General features: G+C 50.4%; 1 protein-coding gene and 1 pseudogene across 2 annotated transcripts in view; both read left to right on the forward strand.

The window, feature by feature from the left end:
* Positions 1-6,041, forward strand: part of LOC102001212 — an 18,024-nt pseudogene extending 11,983 nt beyond the window's left edge.
* A 4,346-nt stretch (positions 6,042-10,387) lies between these two features.
* The window catches only part of Sla2 (Src like adaptor 2), a 13,226-nt gene continuing 4,290 nt past the window's right edge, over positions 10,388-19,323 (forward strand). The window contains exons 1-4 of one of the 2 annotated variants that reach the window (XM_026787128.1): positions 10,388-10,484; positions 13,547-13,646; positions 14,322-14,408; positions 15,094-15,197. In XM_026787128.1, the coding sequence (XP_026642929.1) occupies positions 10,388-10,484; positions 13,547-13,646; positions 14,322-14,408; positions 15,094-15,197 (388 nt within the window). The remainder of the gene's footprint in view (positions 10,485-13,546; positions 13,647-14,321; positions 14,409-15,093; positions 15,198-19,323) is intronic. The other variant, XM_005363035.1, reaches the window with a different exon arrangement.

Consider the following 19,323-nt stretch of genomic DNA (forward strand, 5'->3'; position numbering starts at 1 on the left):
TAGCTCTGGCTGTCCTGGAACTCACTCTGTAGACCAGGCTGACCTCGAACTCACAGAGATCCACCTGCCTCTGCCTCCTGAGTGCTGGTATTAAAGGTGTGTGCCACCACCACCTGGCTTTCCGATATTTTCAGTTATATCTGGTCTCATGTTTCTATAGAACCATTTCTTACAAGTCTCTCTTGGTCCCTGCCCTGTCAGAACTGTGACATCTCTGGTTGTGGCAGTCCATTTTTCTAGCAATTGCAATAATGTGCTGTGAAAGATGAGAATTTACTCAGTGTGCGTGTGTACATGTGTGTATATATGTGTGTGCATGTATGTATACATGTGTGTACATGTATGTGTACGTGTGTACATGTGTGTGTGCATGTATGTGCGTGTTGTGTACATGTGGGGGTGAGAGAACAGTGTGCAGGAACTGGTTCTCTTCTTCCACCATTTGAGGTCTGGGGATCAAACACGGGTCATCCGGGTGGTGGCAAGTGCCCATACTAACTAAGCTAACTTGCCAGCTCATTCCCAGTAGTAATGTGTCCTGGAGGATCCGATAGGAGACCCACTTGAAGCCCCACAGTCCATGTTGGTACTCTGTTTGACGGGGGCAGTCACTAGCAGTCCGAGCTGTCGATCTTGTAGGCTCATTCTGACGCCAAGCCCCTGGTTATTTTCCTAAGAGTTTATGAAATTGTTTTCTCCTTTTTATTCTGAAAGGTTGAATGTAACTCTCGCCTTGACCCGATAAATACGTTACTGAAGGTAATGTATGTTCTGGCACTGCCGACCACGTGTGAGTGAGTTAGCACAATTCCAATGAGGGTGCTCCTAGGAAACCTTGCAGAAAAGCTGCTCGTGATTCTGTTGTTCGCTGGTTAAGGAGCAGAGCTTCCTGAGGATGTTCTCCTTGTGGGAGTTACTTTATTTTGCTTCAGTAAAACCCCACGACAAAGAAAGCATATTAAAGAAGGTGTTTAATTGGGCATACAGTTTAGAGAGTTAAGTCTGTGATGATGGGGCAAAGGTGGCATGGTGACCGGAAGAGCTGTGAGGTCACAGCCACAGATATTGCAGAGGGCACACTGGAAATGGTACAAGTCTTTTGAAACCTCAAAGCCCACCCCTAGTGACCACCTCTGACAAGGCCACACCTCCTAAATAGTTCTGCCAACTAGGAGCCAAGCATTCGGACATGTGAGCCTACGGGAGCCATTTATTTCAAACTGCCACAGTCCTCATAGATATTGGAAAATAGAATAAACAGAACAAAATTTTAAATTCCTCATAATCATAGTACAAAAGATTATATATAGTAAAGGTATTGGAGTCTTTTTTAAAAATTTTATTTATTTTTTTATTTTATGAGCATTAGTGTTTTGCCTGCATGTATGTCTGTGTGAGGGTGTCAGGTCCCCTGAAACTGGAGTTTCAGACAGTTTTGAGCTGCCATGTGGGTGCTGGGCACTGAACCCAGGTCCTTTGAACGAGCAGTTGGTGTTCTTAACCACTGAGCCATCTCTCCAGCCCCAGTACTGGTGTCTTTTTCCTGTACTCTTTTATATCATTAAAAATCAGAAGGTATGCACTGGACAAGGTGGCAAACACCTTTAATTCCAGCACTCGAGAGGCAGAGGCAGGTGGATTTCTGTGAGTTGAAGGACAGCCTGGTCTACAAAGTGAGTATATCACTTTGTAGTGATATCAGGATATCCAGGGCTACAAAGAGAAAGAAACCTACTCAAAATGCCCCCCAAAAGGTATTTATAGCTCTGTTTTACTCCCATTCATGACATAAACATTTCCCTAGATCATCAAAACTGAATGGCCAGCTGTGGTAGCACACATCTGTAACACTAGGACTTGGGAGGTGGGAGCAGGAGCATCTCTATTTAGAGGACAGCTTCCGCTACGTAGGGAGACTGTCTACAAAACAAAAACTGTAACAAAAATGTTAATAATTCGCTGGGCTGGTGTAATGGCACATGCCTTTAATCCCGGCTCTCAGGAGACAGAGGCAGGTGGATTTCTGTGAGTTGGAGGCCAGCCTGGTTTACATTATGGGTTCCAGGGCAACCAGAGCTACATAGTAAGACCCTGTCTCAGAGGAGAAAAGAAGTCCATGGTTCTTTAAAAGAAGAAATGTTTTTTAAAAATGTTAATGATTCAGTGTTATTTTTTTAGAGTCTGAACCTTGCTGTTTTGGTAAGAAAGCTCTGGAAACACTCTGATAGTTAGGATAGGTACACTCTCAGCAGGCAGACAGCAACTCTTTTGGGGGAAAAGGTCTCTGGTATCCCAAGGTGACCTCAGAATTCTGTGTAGCTGAAGATGATCTGGAGCTTCTGATCCTTTTGCTTCCACCCTCCACGTGCCGGGACTTCAGGCGTGTGCCACCGTGTGTAACACATGCAGTGCCGGGGATCATGCTGGGCCCTAAGCCCTAGGTTTCGTACAGGTCGGGCACGCACCCTGTCATTTTTACAGCCCCACACCCAGACAACAACTCTTGGACTTTTTTATTCATCTATTTTCTTTTTGAGACAAGGTCTCTCTACAATGCCCTGGCCAGCCCAGAACTCACTATGATCTTAAACTCACAGAGATCTGCCTGCTCTGTCTCCCACATGCTGGGATTAAAGGCCTGGGCTGTCGTGGCTGACAGACAGCTACTTCTCCCCATTGCCCTTTCTTTTTCTTCTTCCTTGGACAGTGCTTGGAGGCACTCAGTATGGTCCAGCCTTTGAGACACCATTATAGGTTCCCTACAATACAGCAAATACAGCCTTTAAGAAAACTAGACTGTCTCAAACCCCTGGCAATAGGATTGTTCACATTTTTGCCAAGAAGGCCGGGAAACATCAAAATCTGAATGCTGTGTGTGCCTGACATACATCGAGGGTTTGGGCTTTAGGACCTAACGTCCCCATGAGATTGTCCAAAACAAACATGTCAGCAGGCCTTATGATTGTCCCATGTGTGCTGAGTGTGTCCGAGACAGGTTCAAGTGTGCCTCCTCATTGAGGAGCATTGTCATATAAGCTTGACAACCTGGGTTTGCTCCTGAAACACGCCACACATGAACCACCATGCACACATACATGCGCACGCACACACACACATGCATGCACACACTCACATACACAAACATGCATGCACTCACACACTCATACACACACGTACATGTGCATGGGTTCACTCTTGTGGGCGTGTACAAACATGCCTGGGATGCACATGCAAATGTGAGAAGGCCAGAGGCCAACACTGGGTGTTATTCTCTTCTTCATTTTGTTTTGAGAGAGAGTCACACTATGTAACCCTAGCTATGAAGTTCACTATGTAAACTCATAGAGATCCACCTGCCTCTGCCACGTGCTGAGATTAAAAGTGCGGGATACCATGCCTGCCTCTCCACATTATATTTAGAGATAGGGTCTTTCTCCTTTAAATACCTATTTTATATTATGTGTATGTATGTATGTGTGAGTGTATTATGTGAACATGTATCGGCAGGAGCCCGTGGAGGTCAGAAGAGACTTTGGGTTCAATGGAATTGAAGTTACAGATGTTTTGAGTTTCCTTGTAGTTGCTGGGAAGTGAACCTGGGTCCTATGCAAGAGGAATGGTGCTCTTACTCACGAACCATCTTTGCAGCCCTGAGCTGCATAGACTTAGCTATTCTGGCAGGCTAATAAATGCAGAGATCTGCCTCTTCCAGAGCCCTGGGGTGACAAACAGGCACCACCAAGGCTGGTACTGGGATCTGAACTCGGGTCCTCATGCTTACACAGCAGACACTTAACTAACCAAGCCTCACACTCTTAGGCTCTCTGTAGCAGTCCATATCTTAAATACTAAGAGTTCCCTTTTAAATAAAGTTTTTGATTATTTGTTTGTTTGTTTTGGGGGCATTGAGACAGGGTTTCTTGGTCTAGTCTTGGCTGTCCTGAAACTCATTTTGTAGACCAGGCTGGCCTCTGCTTCCTACGTGCTAAGATTAAACGTATGTGCCACCATGCCTGGCATAAAGTTTTCTAGCTATGCTACCATGGAATTCATATCCCTTTAGATAGAGACAAGTTAAAGCCAAATATAGTGGTGAGCATCTTTAATGCCAGCACTCAGGAGGCAGAGGCAGGAGGACCTCTGTGAATTTGAGGTGAGCCTGGTCTACACAGAGAGTTCCAGAACAGCCATGGCTACATAGAGAGCCCCTGCCAATAAACAAACAAACAAACAAACAAACAGAGTCAAGTCCGTCAAGTAGCCCCTTCTAAAGGACATGGAATACTGAGAGCGTTCCCCTTTGTGGAGGTCCTGCTGACTTAGGTGTTCTTCCTCTTCTAGATGGCAGACTGTGGAGGACTGCCCCAAGTGGTTCAGGTAAGAAAGTGTTCATAATAATTAGAGAGAGGAGAGAGAGAGAGAGAGAGAGAGAGAGAGAGTCATTGCTACCTCTCCACCTATGCAAAGAGCAATGCCTTCTTTTTTAAATTTTTCATTTGTTATTGTTTGCTTTATTTATTTATTTATCTATTTATACATTCATTCATTCATTCTTCATTTTGAGACAGGCCGTTACTATGTAGCCCTGGCCAGCCAAGAACTCACTACATAGACCAGATTGATCTCGAAGTCACAGAGATCCACCTGCCTCTGCCTCTGAGTGCTGGGATTAAAAGCTTGTGCTTCCATGCCCAGATGATTTGTAGCACGAATAATAAAAATCCAGAGACAGATATAGGGGTTAAAGTTGAAGATAGAGAAGCAGAGCAGCCAGCCATTAGAGAGACCTTTTACCTCTGCCAATGCTCAGACCAAAGGGGCGGTCCTCAGACTGCCTAGACTGTGTCTCCACCAAACCTCAGACTCCACACTCCAGTGAGCTCCTGTCTCTGCCCAGCCATATTGCTCCTGTCTCCACCTCCCTAGTGCTGGGATTAAAGATGTGTAACTCCCAAACACTGGGATTTAAGGTGTGAGCCACCACCACCACCTGGATCTATTTCTGCATGGCCTAGGGTAGCCTTGAATTCACAGAGATCTACCTGCCTCTGTCTCCCGCGTCCTGGGATTAAAGGTGTGTGCCTGGCCTCTAGTGATTTAGCTTTGCACTCTGATCTTCAGGCAAGCTTTATTTATTAAAATACAAATAGAATACCACTGCAGTGATTGATGACTTCTTGTGTTGTCCTCCCAGGCTGGGAAGCTCACCAAGGCCTTCAAGTACTTTTTGCAGGGGATGGGCTACAGTGAGTAGTATATGCTCTCTATTTATGGGTGATGGAGTGAGTTTGACATCTGAGAGTTCATGGTTCTCAGAATATAACTAACCCATCGACTAATCAGCCTTAAGTGGAAACCAATGAGTGCGGGGCTTTCGTCTGTGCCTGTGTATGAGATGGGCAGCCGCTCATCAGCATTTACCTGTGTCAGGAGGTCATTGGGCATGGACAGCAATCTCACTGTTCCGGACTTACACTGTAGAACACGTCCTACTTGTTTGTTCTTTTGTTCTTTGGTTTAGTCTTGCATGCACTGCAGGTTTTGGTGACCAGTGTGTGTTCCCAAAGCCACCTTCCTAATCACCGTATGAATGGTGTGGTCACAGCTAAGAGGCTTTACTCTGCCTTTAGGGTTTCCCATCAGACTCTGAAGTCAAATCTGGGGAGAATCCAGATACAGGAGATCACAGCAGCCTTGCATACAGTCACTCACCTAGAGCAAAGGGTGCAGAGGGGCACCTCTTATGCTGTGCTGACATCATCGTAGGTGGGCTGGGAAAGGTGAAGTCTTAGGTGAAGCCTGTAGAGCACTTGAGCTTCTCCAAACTCCTCCTCCTGATCTCCTGGTTCTTTGTTACAGTACCATCTGCCAGCATGACCCGGCTCGCCCGATCATGAACGTACTCAGCCCCCAGTAACATCGGATCTGAAAAAATTTATTTCAACCAACCTGTGGCCAGCAATCAGTCAGATGGAGTTCAAGAAACCTGTGAGGCCCCTAATCTCCCGAACACACACCAGACCATGAAGGTGCCCCGCTAAGCAGATAGGTCCTCTCTGGATCATGTAAGCCCTCCTTCAGAGGACCACTCCATAATAGAACATTTCTGTTCTGCATCAGCTGGCCTCATGCATGCCCACGGCATCTCTCTCTCTTTCTAGTAGCTTGGATTTGCCAGTCTCTCCACACACCCCTTTCCACCTGTGCTAAGAACCACACCCATGCCCTTGCTATAACATTTCAATGTCATTTATTGAGTTAGTGTGTGCATGGGTGGAGGTGAGGGAACAACCTTCATGAATTGGTTATCTTCTTCACCCCTGGGATTGAACTCAGGTGATCAGGTTTGGTGACTTTACCCAGTGAGCCATCGCACAAGCCCCAGATTCCAACATCTTGATCTGATCTGATCTCCATATCTTCTCTTGCCAGCCTTTCCCTGTGCTCCCTCAAATATGTATCTGACGAGATTCTTTGATTCTCAACTCCATGTGTGTGCGAGCACGCGTGTCTGTGTCTGTGTGTGCATAGTTCTGTGATTTTAGACATGCTTTCTTGTAGCACTTCTGCAAAGGGACTTTTTTTGCACTCAGTGGCGTTTTAAAGGGAAATATGCAGAGCAGATATCTGGATGGCTTGGGCCACAAGGTTGGATTTTGGTTTCACTTGGACAACATTTGCAGTGATTTTAGGAGAGAGCGGGTCTGAGGGATGTGGGGATGTAGTTACTGTGTGGACTATTGACTGGCTGGGACCAGTATAAGGGTCTGTAGAGATTCCACAGAGTCATGGCATCTGGCTTGAATTCCAGGGTTATAGCACCTAGACTTTGAACTATCTGTTGTTTAAAGTCAGTGATTCCTATTTCCTCTTCCCAGGATAATCCATGTGTCCCTCTTTGGGTTCTCCTTGTTCCCTAGCTCCTCTTGGGCTGTGGATTGTGAGTTAGGGATTGGGGGGCAGAAGGGAGAGGATGGGAGATGAGAACACGAGGAAACGGATGGTCAAGTTGGGAGAGGGATGGGGAGGGAGAGCAATGAAAGAGATGTCTTGATAGAGGGAGCCACTATGGGGTTAGAGAGAAGCCTGGTGCTGGGGAAATTCCTAGGAGTCCACAAGGATGACCCCAGCTAAGACTCCTAGGAATAGTGGAGAGAGTGCCTGAACTGGCCTTCTAACTAACCTATATGCTGTCATAGAAGCTGACGGGAGCAGAGGCAGAGATCCACAGCCAAGCACTGGGCTGAGCTCCAGGGTGTCCAGTCGAGGAGAAGGACGAGGATTATATGAGCAGGGGCTTCAAGATCATAGTGGGGAAACCCACAGAGACAGGTGACCCGAGCTAGTGGGAGCTCAAGGACAGCTGGGGAGCCTGCAAGGGACCGACCAAACTAGGCCCTCTGCATGTGGTCTGTTTGTGGGGCCCCTGACACTGGGACCAGGGTCTATCCCTGGTGTATGAGCTGACTTTTTGGAGCCCATTCCCTATGGTGGGATGTCTTGCTCAGCCTTGATGCAAGGGGAATGGGCTTGGTTCTGCCTCAACTCCATGTGCCAGGCTTTGTTGACTCCCATGGGAGGCCTTACCCTTTCTGAGAATTGAATGGGGAGTGGATGGGAGGGGAGTAGGAGGAGGGGAGGGAGGGGGAACTGTGGTTGGTATGTAAAATGAATTTTAAAAAATTTTTTAAAAATTCAGGGTGATGTGGCTGTATGCAGAAGGCAACCTCCAGAAATCACTTCTCTTACTTCCACCATTGGGTCCTGAGGATTGAGCTGGCGTCATCAGGCTTGGTGGCAAGCATCTTTGCTCACTGAGCCATCACACTGGCCCAGAAATGAGTCCCACTTCAGAGTCCCTCATGGAACAAGATCCTAGGTGATTCCTATGCCTAGATTTCCCCTCTGAATATTTGGATGCAAAGCTGCTAAGATTGAGTTCTCTGGTGATTCCTGTGGACAGGCCTGCATGGGAAGCTCCTGCTCATCCCTCCTCATTCTTAATTCCTTGCATCATATGGATTCAAAAAGCCAAGAAGGAGCTCCAGCATGAGGATGGGAGGGGCAGCTGCTCCCAGGAACAGGAAAGGGGCAATGTGGTGCCTCCATGGTCTATGATGCCGTCAGAGGAAATAGAGGCGGGGAGGCTGTGGGGTTATGAGAACCACAGAGTCTGCAGCTGGGAGCTGGAGCTCTGAGGAGCGACACCTGTGTCTACAAGGGGCTCAGATCCCTGGGCCTCACTCTCTGGCCCCGCAGTGCTGGTTAGGACGGCCTGATCTGGTTTCTCCGAGAAGCAAAAGGTGCCTGCACCAGTATTGTGGAAATAGCTGTCCACTAACAAGACTAAGCTTACCCCAGCTTACTCCGAACGCCTCTGGTGATCCTCCAGGCTGAGATCTGAATGTGCTGGTATCTACAGTGACATCTAACTTCGCACTTGCAAAGGCTTGACCTGTCAGGCTCAAGTGCGAGTTGCCCAAGTACCCTCACCAAACTTCTGATGACAAACCTGTAAGTATGCTTGCTTTTTTTTTTTTCTGGTAGACTTGGGACAAGTGAGAAAGAATGGTTTCCTCTGGGACTGGGAGTGAGCTTTGTAGTCAGGCTCCAGGACGACATATACCAAATGATCCGATCTCGTCTGTAAATGTGGCCACCACCTATTTACCCTCGGCCTCACTGCCACTACTTGGGCCTCGTATTCCCCACTAGTTACTGTGCCTTATCCAAACCAGGAAGAGAAAGTTGCAGAGTCCTGGAGATGTGTCCAGCAAAAAGCAGGGCCCTTATGGCCCAAGGGTCCTAAAGGTTGTGGCCCTGCTGAGCCAGAGTCAGGAAGTTAATCACCTCTAATCCTCCCTTCAGCCCACTGGAGTCCTCCTTCATCGCAGGAGACCCTACGAGCTGCATGCTTTGCTGCATGCTTTGCTGCGTGCTTTGCTGCATGCTTTGCTGCATGCTTTGCCTGAGGTCACACAGCTGGTCTGAGTTAGTCACCCATGCTACCCATCGCAGAGATGTAAAGCCAAGCACTAAACTTGAACCTCATACTCATAGGCAGCTGAAATGGAAGAATTGCCCTGGTAGTGAGTGAATCCCAGCCCTCAGGAGGCAGCAGAATCACCCCTCTCACCAAGGCCACCCAGTCCCCAGAGTCTGAGAGGAAGGGGCCATCCAGAGCCAGTCGTGGGGCCCCAGCCTGCTTGGTGCTCCTGAGCTCTGCCGTGGACTCTGAGCTGCACAGAGAGGCAGCAGAGATCACTGTTTCTCCAGCTGATGAAATGGGGCTGCAGGACAGGTGGGCAGAGGAGTGGGGGCTGGCACAGAGGAGCACTCCTCCCAGCAAGACTGGGTCCACTCCATGGGGACTGTTCCAGGACATGGATGTCATCCCATGGCATTGATGGACAACACCCTAATCCAGGCAGCGTGTGGCCCTAGGGCAAGGCCATGACTGACTCTGGATGGCCCCTTCCTAGGGTTAGAGAGGAGCTAAGGGGGAGCCAAGAGGCCTTGGGATGGGAGCCACAGCAGAGGTGACACTGAACTATTGGTGAAAATAGCCGGGAATCTGTCAGTCCATGTGACACAACAGTGACTTGCAAGGCTCTGAGGTACTGACTGTCACTTCCACTCTTGGTGCCCCTTTCCTCATCTGAGAAGTGGGGTAACCACACCCAACATTTGGGTATGGAAGATAATGCTCTGGAAAACCAGCCCTGGGGCCATACTTCCTTCCTGGTTTTGAAGAGCCTGTTACAAATTCTTCCAGGAGCTCTTCCTTTTTCACTTATTCTGTTGTGTTCCTGAGAAGTTTTTGTTTTTTGTTTTTATGAGACTATGAGCTATAGCACTGTGTTCCCTAGGTTGTCCCCAAACTCTTGGGGTCAACTGGTCCCATTGCTTCACAGTCCTGTGACTGCCAGCAGGCTCAGTTGGAATATTTGTTCAATCTGCCATTACCCTACAGTTCCATGTCCTGTCCTCAGCATTGTGAGGCCCACTGAAGGCTCTCAATACACATCAACAGAATGAACCAAAGTGAGCAGAGTGTTTGCACAGTGTGCTGTCCTCGGACTAAGCACATCCTTGGTTTCTAGAAAAATGTTGATTTTCCAATAATTTCTATTAAGTGTTTCAGTGAGGGGGGCTGGCTCGCTAATCCTTTCCAGATATCTCAATGATTATAGTAGGACAGGTTATAATCTCACCTTTTTGGTTCCATTCAAATGCCATTCACTGAGTTTGTTTTCTGTGCCAGGCACGGCCAAAGGTTTAAAGTTGGAAGGAGCATCTCACAGATTAGCATGGGCTGTGTCCCCATAGCAGCAAGCACCCTTTTCAGGTCTCTTTCAGCAGTGTGCTCCTGAGAGTCTGCTGAGGAATGATGGGAAGTTGGCCCAGCAGGGAGAAAAGCCTGCCCACAAGCTCCAGCACCATCTCCTCTGGTCCAGTCCAGGGATCTGTGTCCACACAAGCAGGTAAGTTATGTCTGTGGGGCCACCAGGCCCTTCCCAGGTCTAGGGACCTAGAGCTCATCACCTGTGGGGCTTTGGCCAACAACCCCAACACAACCCCAAACTTCAATGAGAGCCATGACCACTCTTGCCAGTGAGCCACAAGCTCCCAGCTTCTGCTGAACTTGTAATAGTGGTAAGAACATTAATGTGAGGGGCTGGAAGTAGAACTCGGGGTTAGAGCCTGTGGCTCCATCCCCAGCACATGCACAAAAATGTGTTTGAAGTTGGGCATCATGCTAGCTGCAGCAATGCAAGCCTATACATCCTTCATTTAGAAGGCGAAAAAAATTGTGGGTTTATGTCTAGCCTGGCTTACACTAAAAGAGCCTGTCTTTAATTTCGCAGTGGGGGTGGGGGTTTGCCTTGTTTGGAAACTCCTCACAGAAACATCCAGACTGGTTTGACCAGATACTATCTAAATGCTGTGTGGAGCCATGGTGGTCCAGAGAATTAACCATCACGGATAAGGAGATCATCCACACCCAGAAGCACTGTTAGGAGGGGTGCAGGGAGTATTAATAACCTACACTAGAGACTGCAGAACCAAGATGGCTGGGCATCTGGGCTTAGGCACAAACTGTTGTTCCTCAACACCCAGATCCCTTAAAGTGGCAGAGTGTCTTTTCCTGTTCTGTACTCAAGCCCCCACCTCCCTGCTACCAGCACCCAGACACAGTGGGTTCCCCCTCATCTACAGTGAGAGACCTGCAGGAAGAGCCCTGAAAACCACCCCGACCGCCTCTTTTTCCACTGAGTTAGAGGTAGGTGGCAGGCTATTGAGTCATCCGGGTGCTTCTGAGGGTAGTGACCACCCCTGGTAGATGTACCTGGCTCGGAGAACCTTTTCTTCCCTCCATATGGCCTCCATCTCTCAATGGAGCTCCTTGTCTGAGAGGAATATGGGTTTTCACTAGCCTAGTCTAGGAGCCATTTGTCCCCCCAGACCTGGCTCCATCTGGAGCTTACTGAGGCTCTGCCAGGTGCCAAGCTATGTGACAGGAGCTTAGGACACAATGGATGAGATGGGTCCGTCCCCGCCCAGAGACAGAAGCTAAACCACTGAGCGGCGGCCATGTTATGTTTGTGACGAGTGTTGTGGGGATGAGAGTGTGCAGAGGGGCAGGTCGGAGTAGCCTTTCTGAAGAAGAGAAGTGTGAAGGTGAGCCACTGGGCCAGCGGGAACTACTCGGGAGACTGCCCACTCAGGAGGGCAAGGAACCTTAGCAGCTTCTTTGTTCCAAGCTTATGGAAGAGAGACCTCCATAGGAGGGAGGCATCAGGCATTCCCAGCTGCTGGGACACCAGACTCTGGGCAGGAAAGGACACCCCCCCCATCTGAAAAGCTTCCTGCTGTGAGGGTTTCTACTAACCTTTTAAGAGAGAAGACGTGGTAATGGGTGCTCCTACCTACAGCAGGGACCATTCAGCCCCTACCTATCTCATGGACCCTTGTATATCTGTCGTCTCCCCCTTCCCCACAGGAACCTCAGCTCCCTCTTGAGAGCATCCCAGAGTCCTATGGGACCTTGGTACTTTGGGAGCTCCTTAGGGACAAAGAACCTTCCCGTTGACCTTGACTACTTTTCCTGGCATCCTGCGTCCATATGCTAGCAAGTCTCTCTTTTGGGGACCCTTACTAAGAAAGGACGGAGGAAGGAAGGAAAAGTGAGGTCGGCGAATTAGTTTTCAACAGACACCTACAGGCCCTGCAAGCTTAAGGAGGGGTTGCCAGACTGTGCCGGCTCATGTGAGGAAAGTGGGGGTCCCCTGCTTGCCGCCTGATGCCCCACTTCCGAACTGGACTTCATGCCCACTGAGTCCTCGGGGCCGTTTCTAGGGTGACCAGTGTCTTAGCCTCACTCTAGCTCCGTGATTCAGGCCAGTCACTCCTCCACTGGAGTCTTTGCCTCCCAGGAAGCTGGGGCCAGTCCTGAGAGGTGCAGCCGTCAGCCAGCCCCTCACTCTCCCCTCTCCCCAGCCTGGGCCTGTGAACAGGGTGGTATGGAATTGGAATATGCCCCTCCCTTTGCTGAGTGCCACATCAAGGCCTTGAGACCTTTCTGCAGAGTAGAGATGACTAGGCACACCAACATCAGGGCAGTGGTAAGGTGATAGAGGAAGACCCCAGTAGGGCCCCATGTGTGGGGTACAGTCAGGGTTATCGGGACTCTTAGTCACATGCTCCCGTGGGGCACTTGCCCTGTCAGGCCTGCAATAGCAGCCTCTGGTGGCACTTCTCAGGGACAGCACAGGCCTTCACTCACTGCCCTGGACATAGGCTACTGGGAGTCCAGCCCGTGCCTGTGTGCAGCGCTCTTGGATTGACAGAGCCTGTTCACAGGGGCATCTCTCCAGGGGCCTGACGTAGGAGTAATTGGGACACCAGAGTCAGGTGTGTGGCTAGCCTCAGCTCACAGACCCTACTTTCTGTCTGCTCACCGCAAGTCACTGCTGGTGCTAGCTCTGCCCTCCTTCCTGGAACCTCAGGCCGAGCTATTAGCCTTCCCGAGTTTCCTCCCAGCCCCGCCCTCAGAGCACCCCTCTCAGAGGCCCACTCAGATCCGTGTTGATAGGGGCTTCTAGCTGCCGTGGGGTTTGGTTTTGTTTTTAATTTTGTCATGGGGCCAGGGTGGAACCCGGGGCCTTGCACATTCTAGGCAAATGCTGCTCTGTTAAGCTGTATCCCCAGCCCTGTAGGTGTTCGGTTTCCCAGTTGTGGAATCCTTCATCAAGGTCTCTGTAGAAGTTATATGTATAGGGGGGCTCGGCCAGGAGCCTGGTCCTCTAGCCACATGCACTGAAGGCCCTCATGGGAACCCCCAAAGCTATGTGGGCTCTTCCAGGTTCTATAGAGCCTGCTGGGAGCATTTCAGACTCTGGGGTTACCCTCCCTCCCCCTCACTTCAGGGTACCCGTGGGAAGGGTAAATGAGGGGAGCCAGACCAAGGCAAGAATCTACTGACTCATGCCTTGAGGAAGCACTGACTAAGGGGGCAAATGTGTCTATCCCTCTGTCTGTCTAGAGAGAAGCAAGGTCACAGCGGTGGCCCTGGGCAGTTTTCCAGCAGGTGCACAGGCTGGACTGTCTCTGAGACTTGGGGAGCCGCTGACCATCATCTCTGAGTAAGTCTACACACTGGGTCCTGAGGTGGTACTGTGGGAGAGGGCCCTTCCACTGCCAGCAGGAAGGCACAGGGCCACTTTTATTTTTATTTTTTATTTTTTCTCTTCCTTTTTATTTTTTTTTCCTATTTTTTTTTATTAAATTTTATTATTCAATTAAGGATCTCCACCTCCCCCCCCCCCCCCGCCACCGCCTCCCATCTCCCTCCCCCTTCCCCGATCAAGTCCCTCTCCCTCATCAGCTTGAAGAGCAATCAGGGTTCCCTGGCCTGTGGGAAGTCCAAGGACCGCCCACCTCCATCCAGGTTTAGTAAGTTGAGCATCCAAACTGCCTAGGCTCCCCCAAAGCCAGTATGTGCAGTAGGATCAAAAACCCATTGCCATTGTTCTTGAGTTCTCAGTAGTCCTCATTGTCCGCTATACAGGGCCACTTTTAAAAGCTCCCATGTGATTGTATCTCTGGGTGGTTTTCTGCCACAGGGAAAGAGGGAGTGGGGTCAGGCCTTGGAACAAGAACCATGGATCATTTGCACCTGCTAGGCCCTCACTCAAGGAGGAGCCTGGATTAGCTGGTGTGGGGATTCTGGGTAATGAGTAGAAAGGGTGCTACAAGTTCCACTTGGAGAAGCCCCTGCAGACGCCAAATGAAGGTGGTCCTCCATGATCTCTCCACAGGGATGGAGATTGGTGGACAGTCATATCGGAAGTCTCGGGGAGAGAGTACCACATCCCCAGTGTGTACGTGGCTAAAGTCTCCCATGGGTGAGTACCCAGCCCAGTCCCACCTTGAGGACCTTCCTATACTCTTCCCACAGTGTCCTCTTTATGCATAGCTGCAGACTGAACAGAGCCTGGGCCCTGGCCTTCAGAGGAGCAGACAACTGTCATATCTTGTTCAGGTTGGCCCATGAGATTTGGGAGCCCAGAGAAGGCCCCGTAGAGGAGGTATTGTGGTGTGGGCCTTTGGAAGGTGGCCAGGATCAGGTGTAGAGAACCCTGAAGGGGACATGTAGGAGACAGGCATAGTCTGTAAGGTCATCCTGAGGGGGGAAATCAAGGGGCACTTCTTGTAAGAGTGTGTGGATCAACAGTGGAGCTGGAGGACTGGGCAGTGATGCCAGAGGCTGGGGCAACCTGTGCTGCCCTGCCATGCCCTGCCCACAGTCCCTCCTCCATCCCACTACCTCCCAGACACTTGGTAATGAAGGCTCCAGGCAAAGAAAGTCTGACCCTGCCTTTATAGGGCTGTTCCCCCAAAGTCTCTGGAGTCAGGACCCTGAGAGCAACTCCTAGAGGGATCTCTGAGCCTCTGAGGCCTGCTCAGAGGGAAGCCCAGAGGGCAAGGGAGGGGAGAGCTTGTCAAGGTCAGGCAGAGGTGTATTAAATCCTTTTAATAGAATTCTATTAAAGCTCACAAGCTCAACCTGTTCCCCTCCTTGCTCCCCAGATGGCTGTATGAGGGTCTGAGTCGGGAGAGAGCCGAGGAACTGCTCTTGTTGCCTGGGAACCCCGGAGGGGCCTTCCTCATCAGAGAGAGCCAGAGCAGGAGAGGTGGGTAAACTCAGCCTCCACTAGACACCTCTCCAGAGTGAGGCTCAGGCTAGAGAACACGCTGTCACCACTCCTAAAGATCAGCGGAGGTTTCTTGAGTCCAGTCAGGCTCTGACTGTAAAAGGCCCTGAGGTGGAGCCAGGCTGTGAGGGCAAAGAAAAGACAGCTAACCTGGAACAATCAGCGGGAGACTTTGGAGTGGGTTCCTGAGCTTGGAGTTGAGCCACGCTGCTTCCATGAGGGTCCTTGGACAACAGAGCAAAATTGGTCTTAGTCTATATTTTGACTACTAGGATTGCTGGGCCTTTAATCCCAGCACTCAGAGACAGGCAAATCTCTGTGAGTTTGAGGTTAACTTTGTCTACAGAGCAAGTTCCAGAACAGCCAGGGCTGTTACATAGAGAAACCCTGTTTTGAAAAACAAAAAAAAAACCCCAAACAAACAAAAAAACCACATGGGATTTACTCTGACCAGCAGTGGGAACCCTTCTTTACAAGCAGAACATGAGAGGACCTCTTGGCAAATGTTCATCACAAGCCATGTACCCGAGAAAGACTTCAAGAGTCAAAAATACAGAGTCTGCTAGGGACAGTCTAGAGAGGAGTCACTGCAGTGCAGACCCGTGTCTGTCTCGACTGAGCTTACTGCATGGGCTGTCTGTTGGGGGGTCCTTGCTCTGCACCTCCCCCGCATGCACTTCCCTCAAGCTTCCTAGATTAACCTTCCTCCAGCCCCTCACCCTCATAAACACCACTGGCTGCTGCTGTGGGTGGTGGTGGGGCACCTGGCTCCAGTGTGGCAGCTGCACAGGAAACCTCAATGGTGGTGACTGAGACAGGGGCCCTGCAGAACTACCAATTGTGAGCTAGAAAAGCCACAGGAAGTGCTCAGGGCTTAGCACCCCACCCCACCTCTGACCTGGTGCAGTCCCAAGAGCATAGTGACCACCCCTTGTGCCATTATCCCTCCCTTTTGATTAAAAAGGAGCTATCACAAGGAAAAATCATGTAGAAGCCAAGAGGATCCATGAAGATCTTCAAACACCTGGAAGGGTCCACAGGAATTCTAGAACCAGTGTCTCTGTCGCCAGCACCCGCCAGTGGGGGGTCACTCAGGAAACAACTCTCATCAGAAACAGAAGACCCCGTGTTAGGGCACTGTGGTGCATGCCAGTAATCCCAGCACTTGGGAGATAGAGCCCAGAGGAGCAAGCGTTCAGTCACAGTCAGTCCTGAGTTCGAGGCTCAGCACCCATGTAAAATGTCTGGCCCGGTGGTGTATGCTTGTAATCTTGGTACTAGGGATGCAGGACAGGAGGATCCCTGGGGCGTGCTAGCTTACGCATACAGAACAAACAAAAACTTCCCATGCTGACCTTGTAGAATGGTTGTCTCTCCAAGGCTTCCTTTGGACAGCACTGCTGAAGGGCATACCCTACCTAGCCTGGGAAAAGATCACTTTAGTTCACTCCTTACAGACCTGCGGGTCTCTGTCCAGGGATGCACAGACGTGCTTGCAGGCCGGCTACCCAACACCCAGCATGCTAAGCCTGAGGCCGGGCCTGAACATCCTCTTCTCTTACAGTGCTGGCCTGGGGAGCTGGCTTGGAGACCACATTGGAATCACCCCGGAGGAGCCTGTAACATGAATGCCTACACTCCAGGCTTAAGCTTCCGATTTAATTGGTCAGGGATGTGTCCTAGAATCTGGAATCTGAAAGGGTGCCTTGGGGTGAGACCCCTCACCGGGCAGGGCATGTTTGTAGCGAAGTAGAGCAAGAAATCCCTGGCATATGCTGGAGTCAGAGGTGCTGGGGGCAGTCAGACTTGTTTCAGATACTTAAGTATATCCTGGGTGACTGTGAAATTTGATGCTAAGTTCTAGGGTCCTGAATGATGTCATAGAGTGTGGCTCTCTGAAGCACAGGGGTCACTGGGATGCTCTGGACTTGGTGACAGTGCTGGTTTTGCCACTACAGACATACTAGGGGTGTGCTTTCAAAGTGACAGAGGAAAACCCAGAAGGAAGTAATAGAGAAGTCATGTTGCCTGTCGATCACGGGGAGAGAGAGAGACTTTTACTTATATTCTGTGCATTTTGTCACATATGACATTGTAACCACTGACTGGATGACATTAGGATCACCCTTTCTCCTGTTTTTCTGCAGTACTGGGAATCAAATCCAAATCCTCAGATACTTTTGGAGACAGGGTTTCACTGAGTTGTTCAGACTAGCTTTGAATTCATTCTGTAGCCTGGGCAGGGCTTATGATCCTCCTGCTTCCGCCTGAGTGTTATCACAGGCTTTGGCCATTGTACCTGGTTCCAGGATCAGGCTGGGATTCCAGAGGAGTGGAGCCTGTGTGTGCACCAAGGAAAGCCTGCAGCCCTGAGCACTCAAGAACACCGTCTCAGCCACCCTCCACACCTCCTCAGAGTTCCTCTAACTTACCTGGCTCTGCTGTAGGCCTGAGGAGAGCCAGGCTTGAGTATTGCTCTATGAAGGAGGTCCTAATCACTACACAGGTCACAGGACTGCTCCGGAAAGCTGTCCCGGGATTTAGGACAGGTTCCAACAAGCAGCATTCCCTCACTCTCTGGCTGTCACCCTGTGCCCTCTTTGTGTTGGATTCAGTGAGGGAAATGAGTGAGCAAGATGTGTCTGTTCCTCTTGGGCTCAGCTCTGCCCACTCTCCGGTGGCCAACACTTCCCTAGTGGTGGCTGAGTCACATTCTCCACGCTGTGGCTCCCAGGCTCCAGCTGCAGATGGGAGGACCTAGGGCTCAGCATCTCTTTAGGCCATTGGCTCCTTTGTGACCTCAGTGGAGGAAGTGCAGACAGGGTCTGCCAGGTATTTCCCCCAGGTAGATCCTGATGGCATCCCTAGCTTCTCCAGCACCACTAGAATGCCCAATCCCAGAAGTTCTGGGCATGAGTGCCTAAGCCTGCTAGAGCACCCAGGACCACCTACACTGCCTTTGGTCTGGTAGGTCATCCTCTAGGCCCTCTGTGCCCTCTAGTTCCACTGCCTACCAGGTACTCATTTTTTTCCATTCCACTTCCTGGCACGTGGTCCCACAGCCTGGAAGCCACTCCCCACCCCACCCCGACTTCTCCCCTGGGCAAATATACACTCATCCTCACGGTCCAAGCCATTGTCACCTCCCCAGGCTGCCCGTCCTCTGAGCTCCCACGGGTTCTCCCTTGCAGCTGTAGCAAACTGGTTTCTTGCAACAAAGTTGAAAGCTGTGCTCTGAGAACAATGGAGCTCGTTGTCCATTGAGGACCATCAAGGACAACCCCTGTGAGGAGATGGGTGGGCAGATAGCTCCTATCATCCTTACATCTCCGTCTGGGCCTGTGCACTGTCTGGCATTGTAGTAGGGGCTCAGATGTTTGTTGGAGAAATGAATGAGTCTGCCTAGCCACAGTCTCAGCGGCAAAGCGGACAGTGCCCAGCACGTTAAGCAGAGATGAGGGTGTGTCTGTGGGGCAAGTGCACGGGCCTTGAGGAAGGGCTTCTGGGCCTAAGCCAGCGAGGCTGGAGCAGGTCCAAGGAGAGGTCAGATTCTGAGAAGCCTTTCAAAGGTGATGCGGACTTTGTTTCTAAGTGTGATAGGGAGGGCTCCAAGGAGGAGTGACCTACTGGTGTATGTGATAAACTGGAAGTGGGAAACTACACAGGAAGCAGCCACAAGCTCTGTCTGGTTGAGATGTGGTCAGAGTCCAGGTGTGCTCTGAGCGTAGCCAGTAGGGCTTTCCGCTGCTGGCAGAGGAAGAGGTTGATCTCGGCCCCTGTCAGAGGGTTTCTGGTGACAGTCACCTGGTCCAGCTGCTTAGGCCTGTGGCAAGGGAATGTGGTCAGAGTGTGGAGAAAAGCTGTTCACTTTGTGGCAGCCATGGAACAGAAAAGCTTGCTGGGAAAAGGTTGAGCCCTCATGATCCCATCACCTCCCAAAGGCCCCAGCTCTGAATACTGCTGCCGGGAGCTGTGCCTTCACTCCAGGGCTCTGTGAAGGCATTTCAGATCCAAATCAAGATAGTGGGAGAGGAAGCAGTCAATGACTCCGGAGTCTGGGGCTTAGTGGTGGATGGGTGGGTGGATGGATGGATGGATGGATGGA

This window comes from Microtus ochrogaster, linkage group LG8, assembly GCF_000317375.1.
Source record: "Microtus ochrogaster isolate Prairie Vole_2 linkage group LG8, MicOch1.0, whole genome shotgun sequence".
Lineage (NCBI taxonomy): Eukaryota > Metazoa > Chordata > Mammalia > Rodentia > Cricetidae > Microtus > Microtus ochrogaster.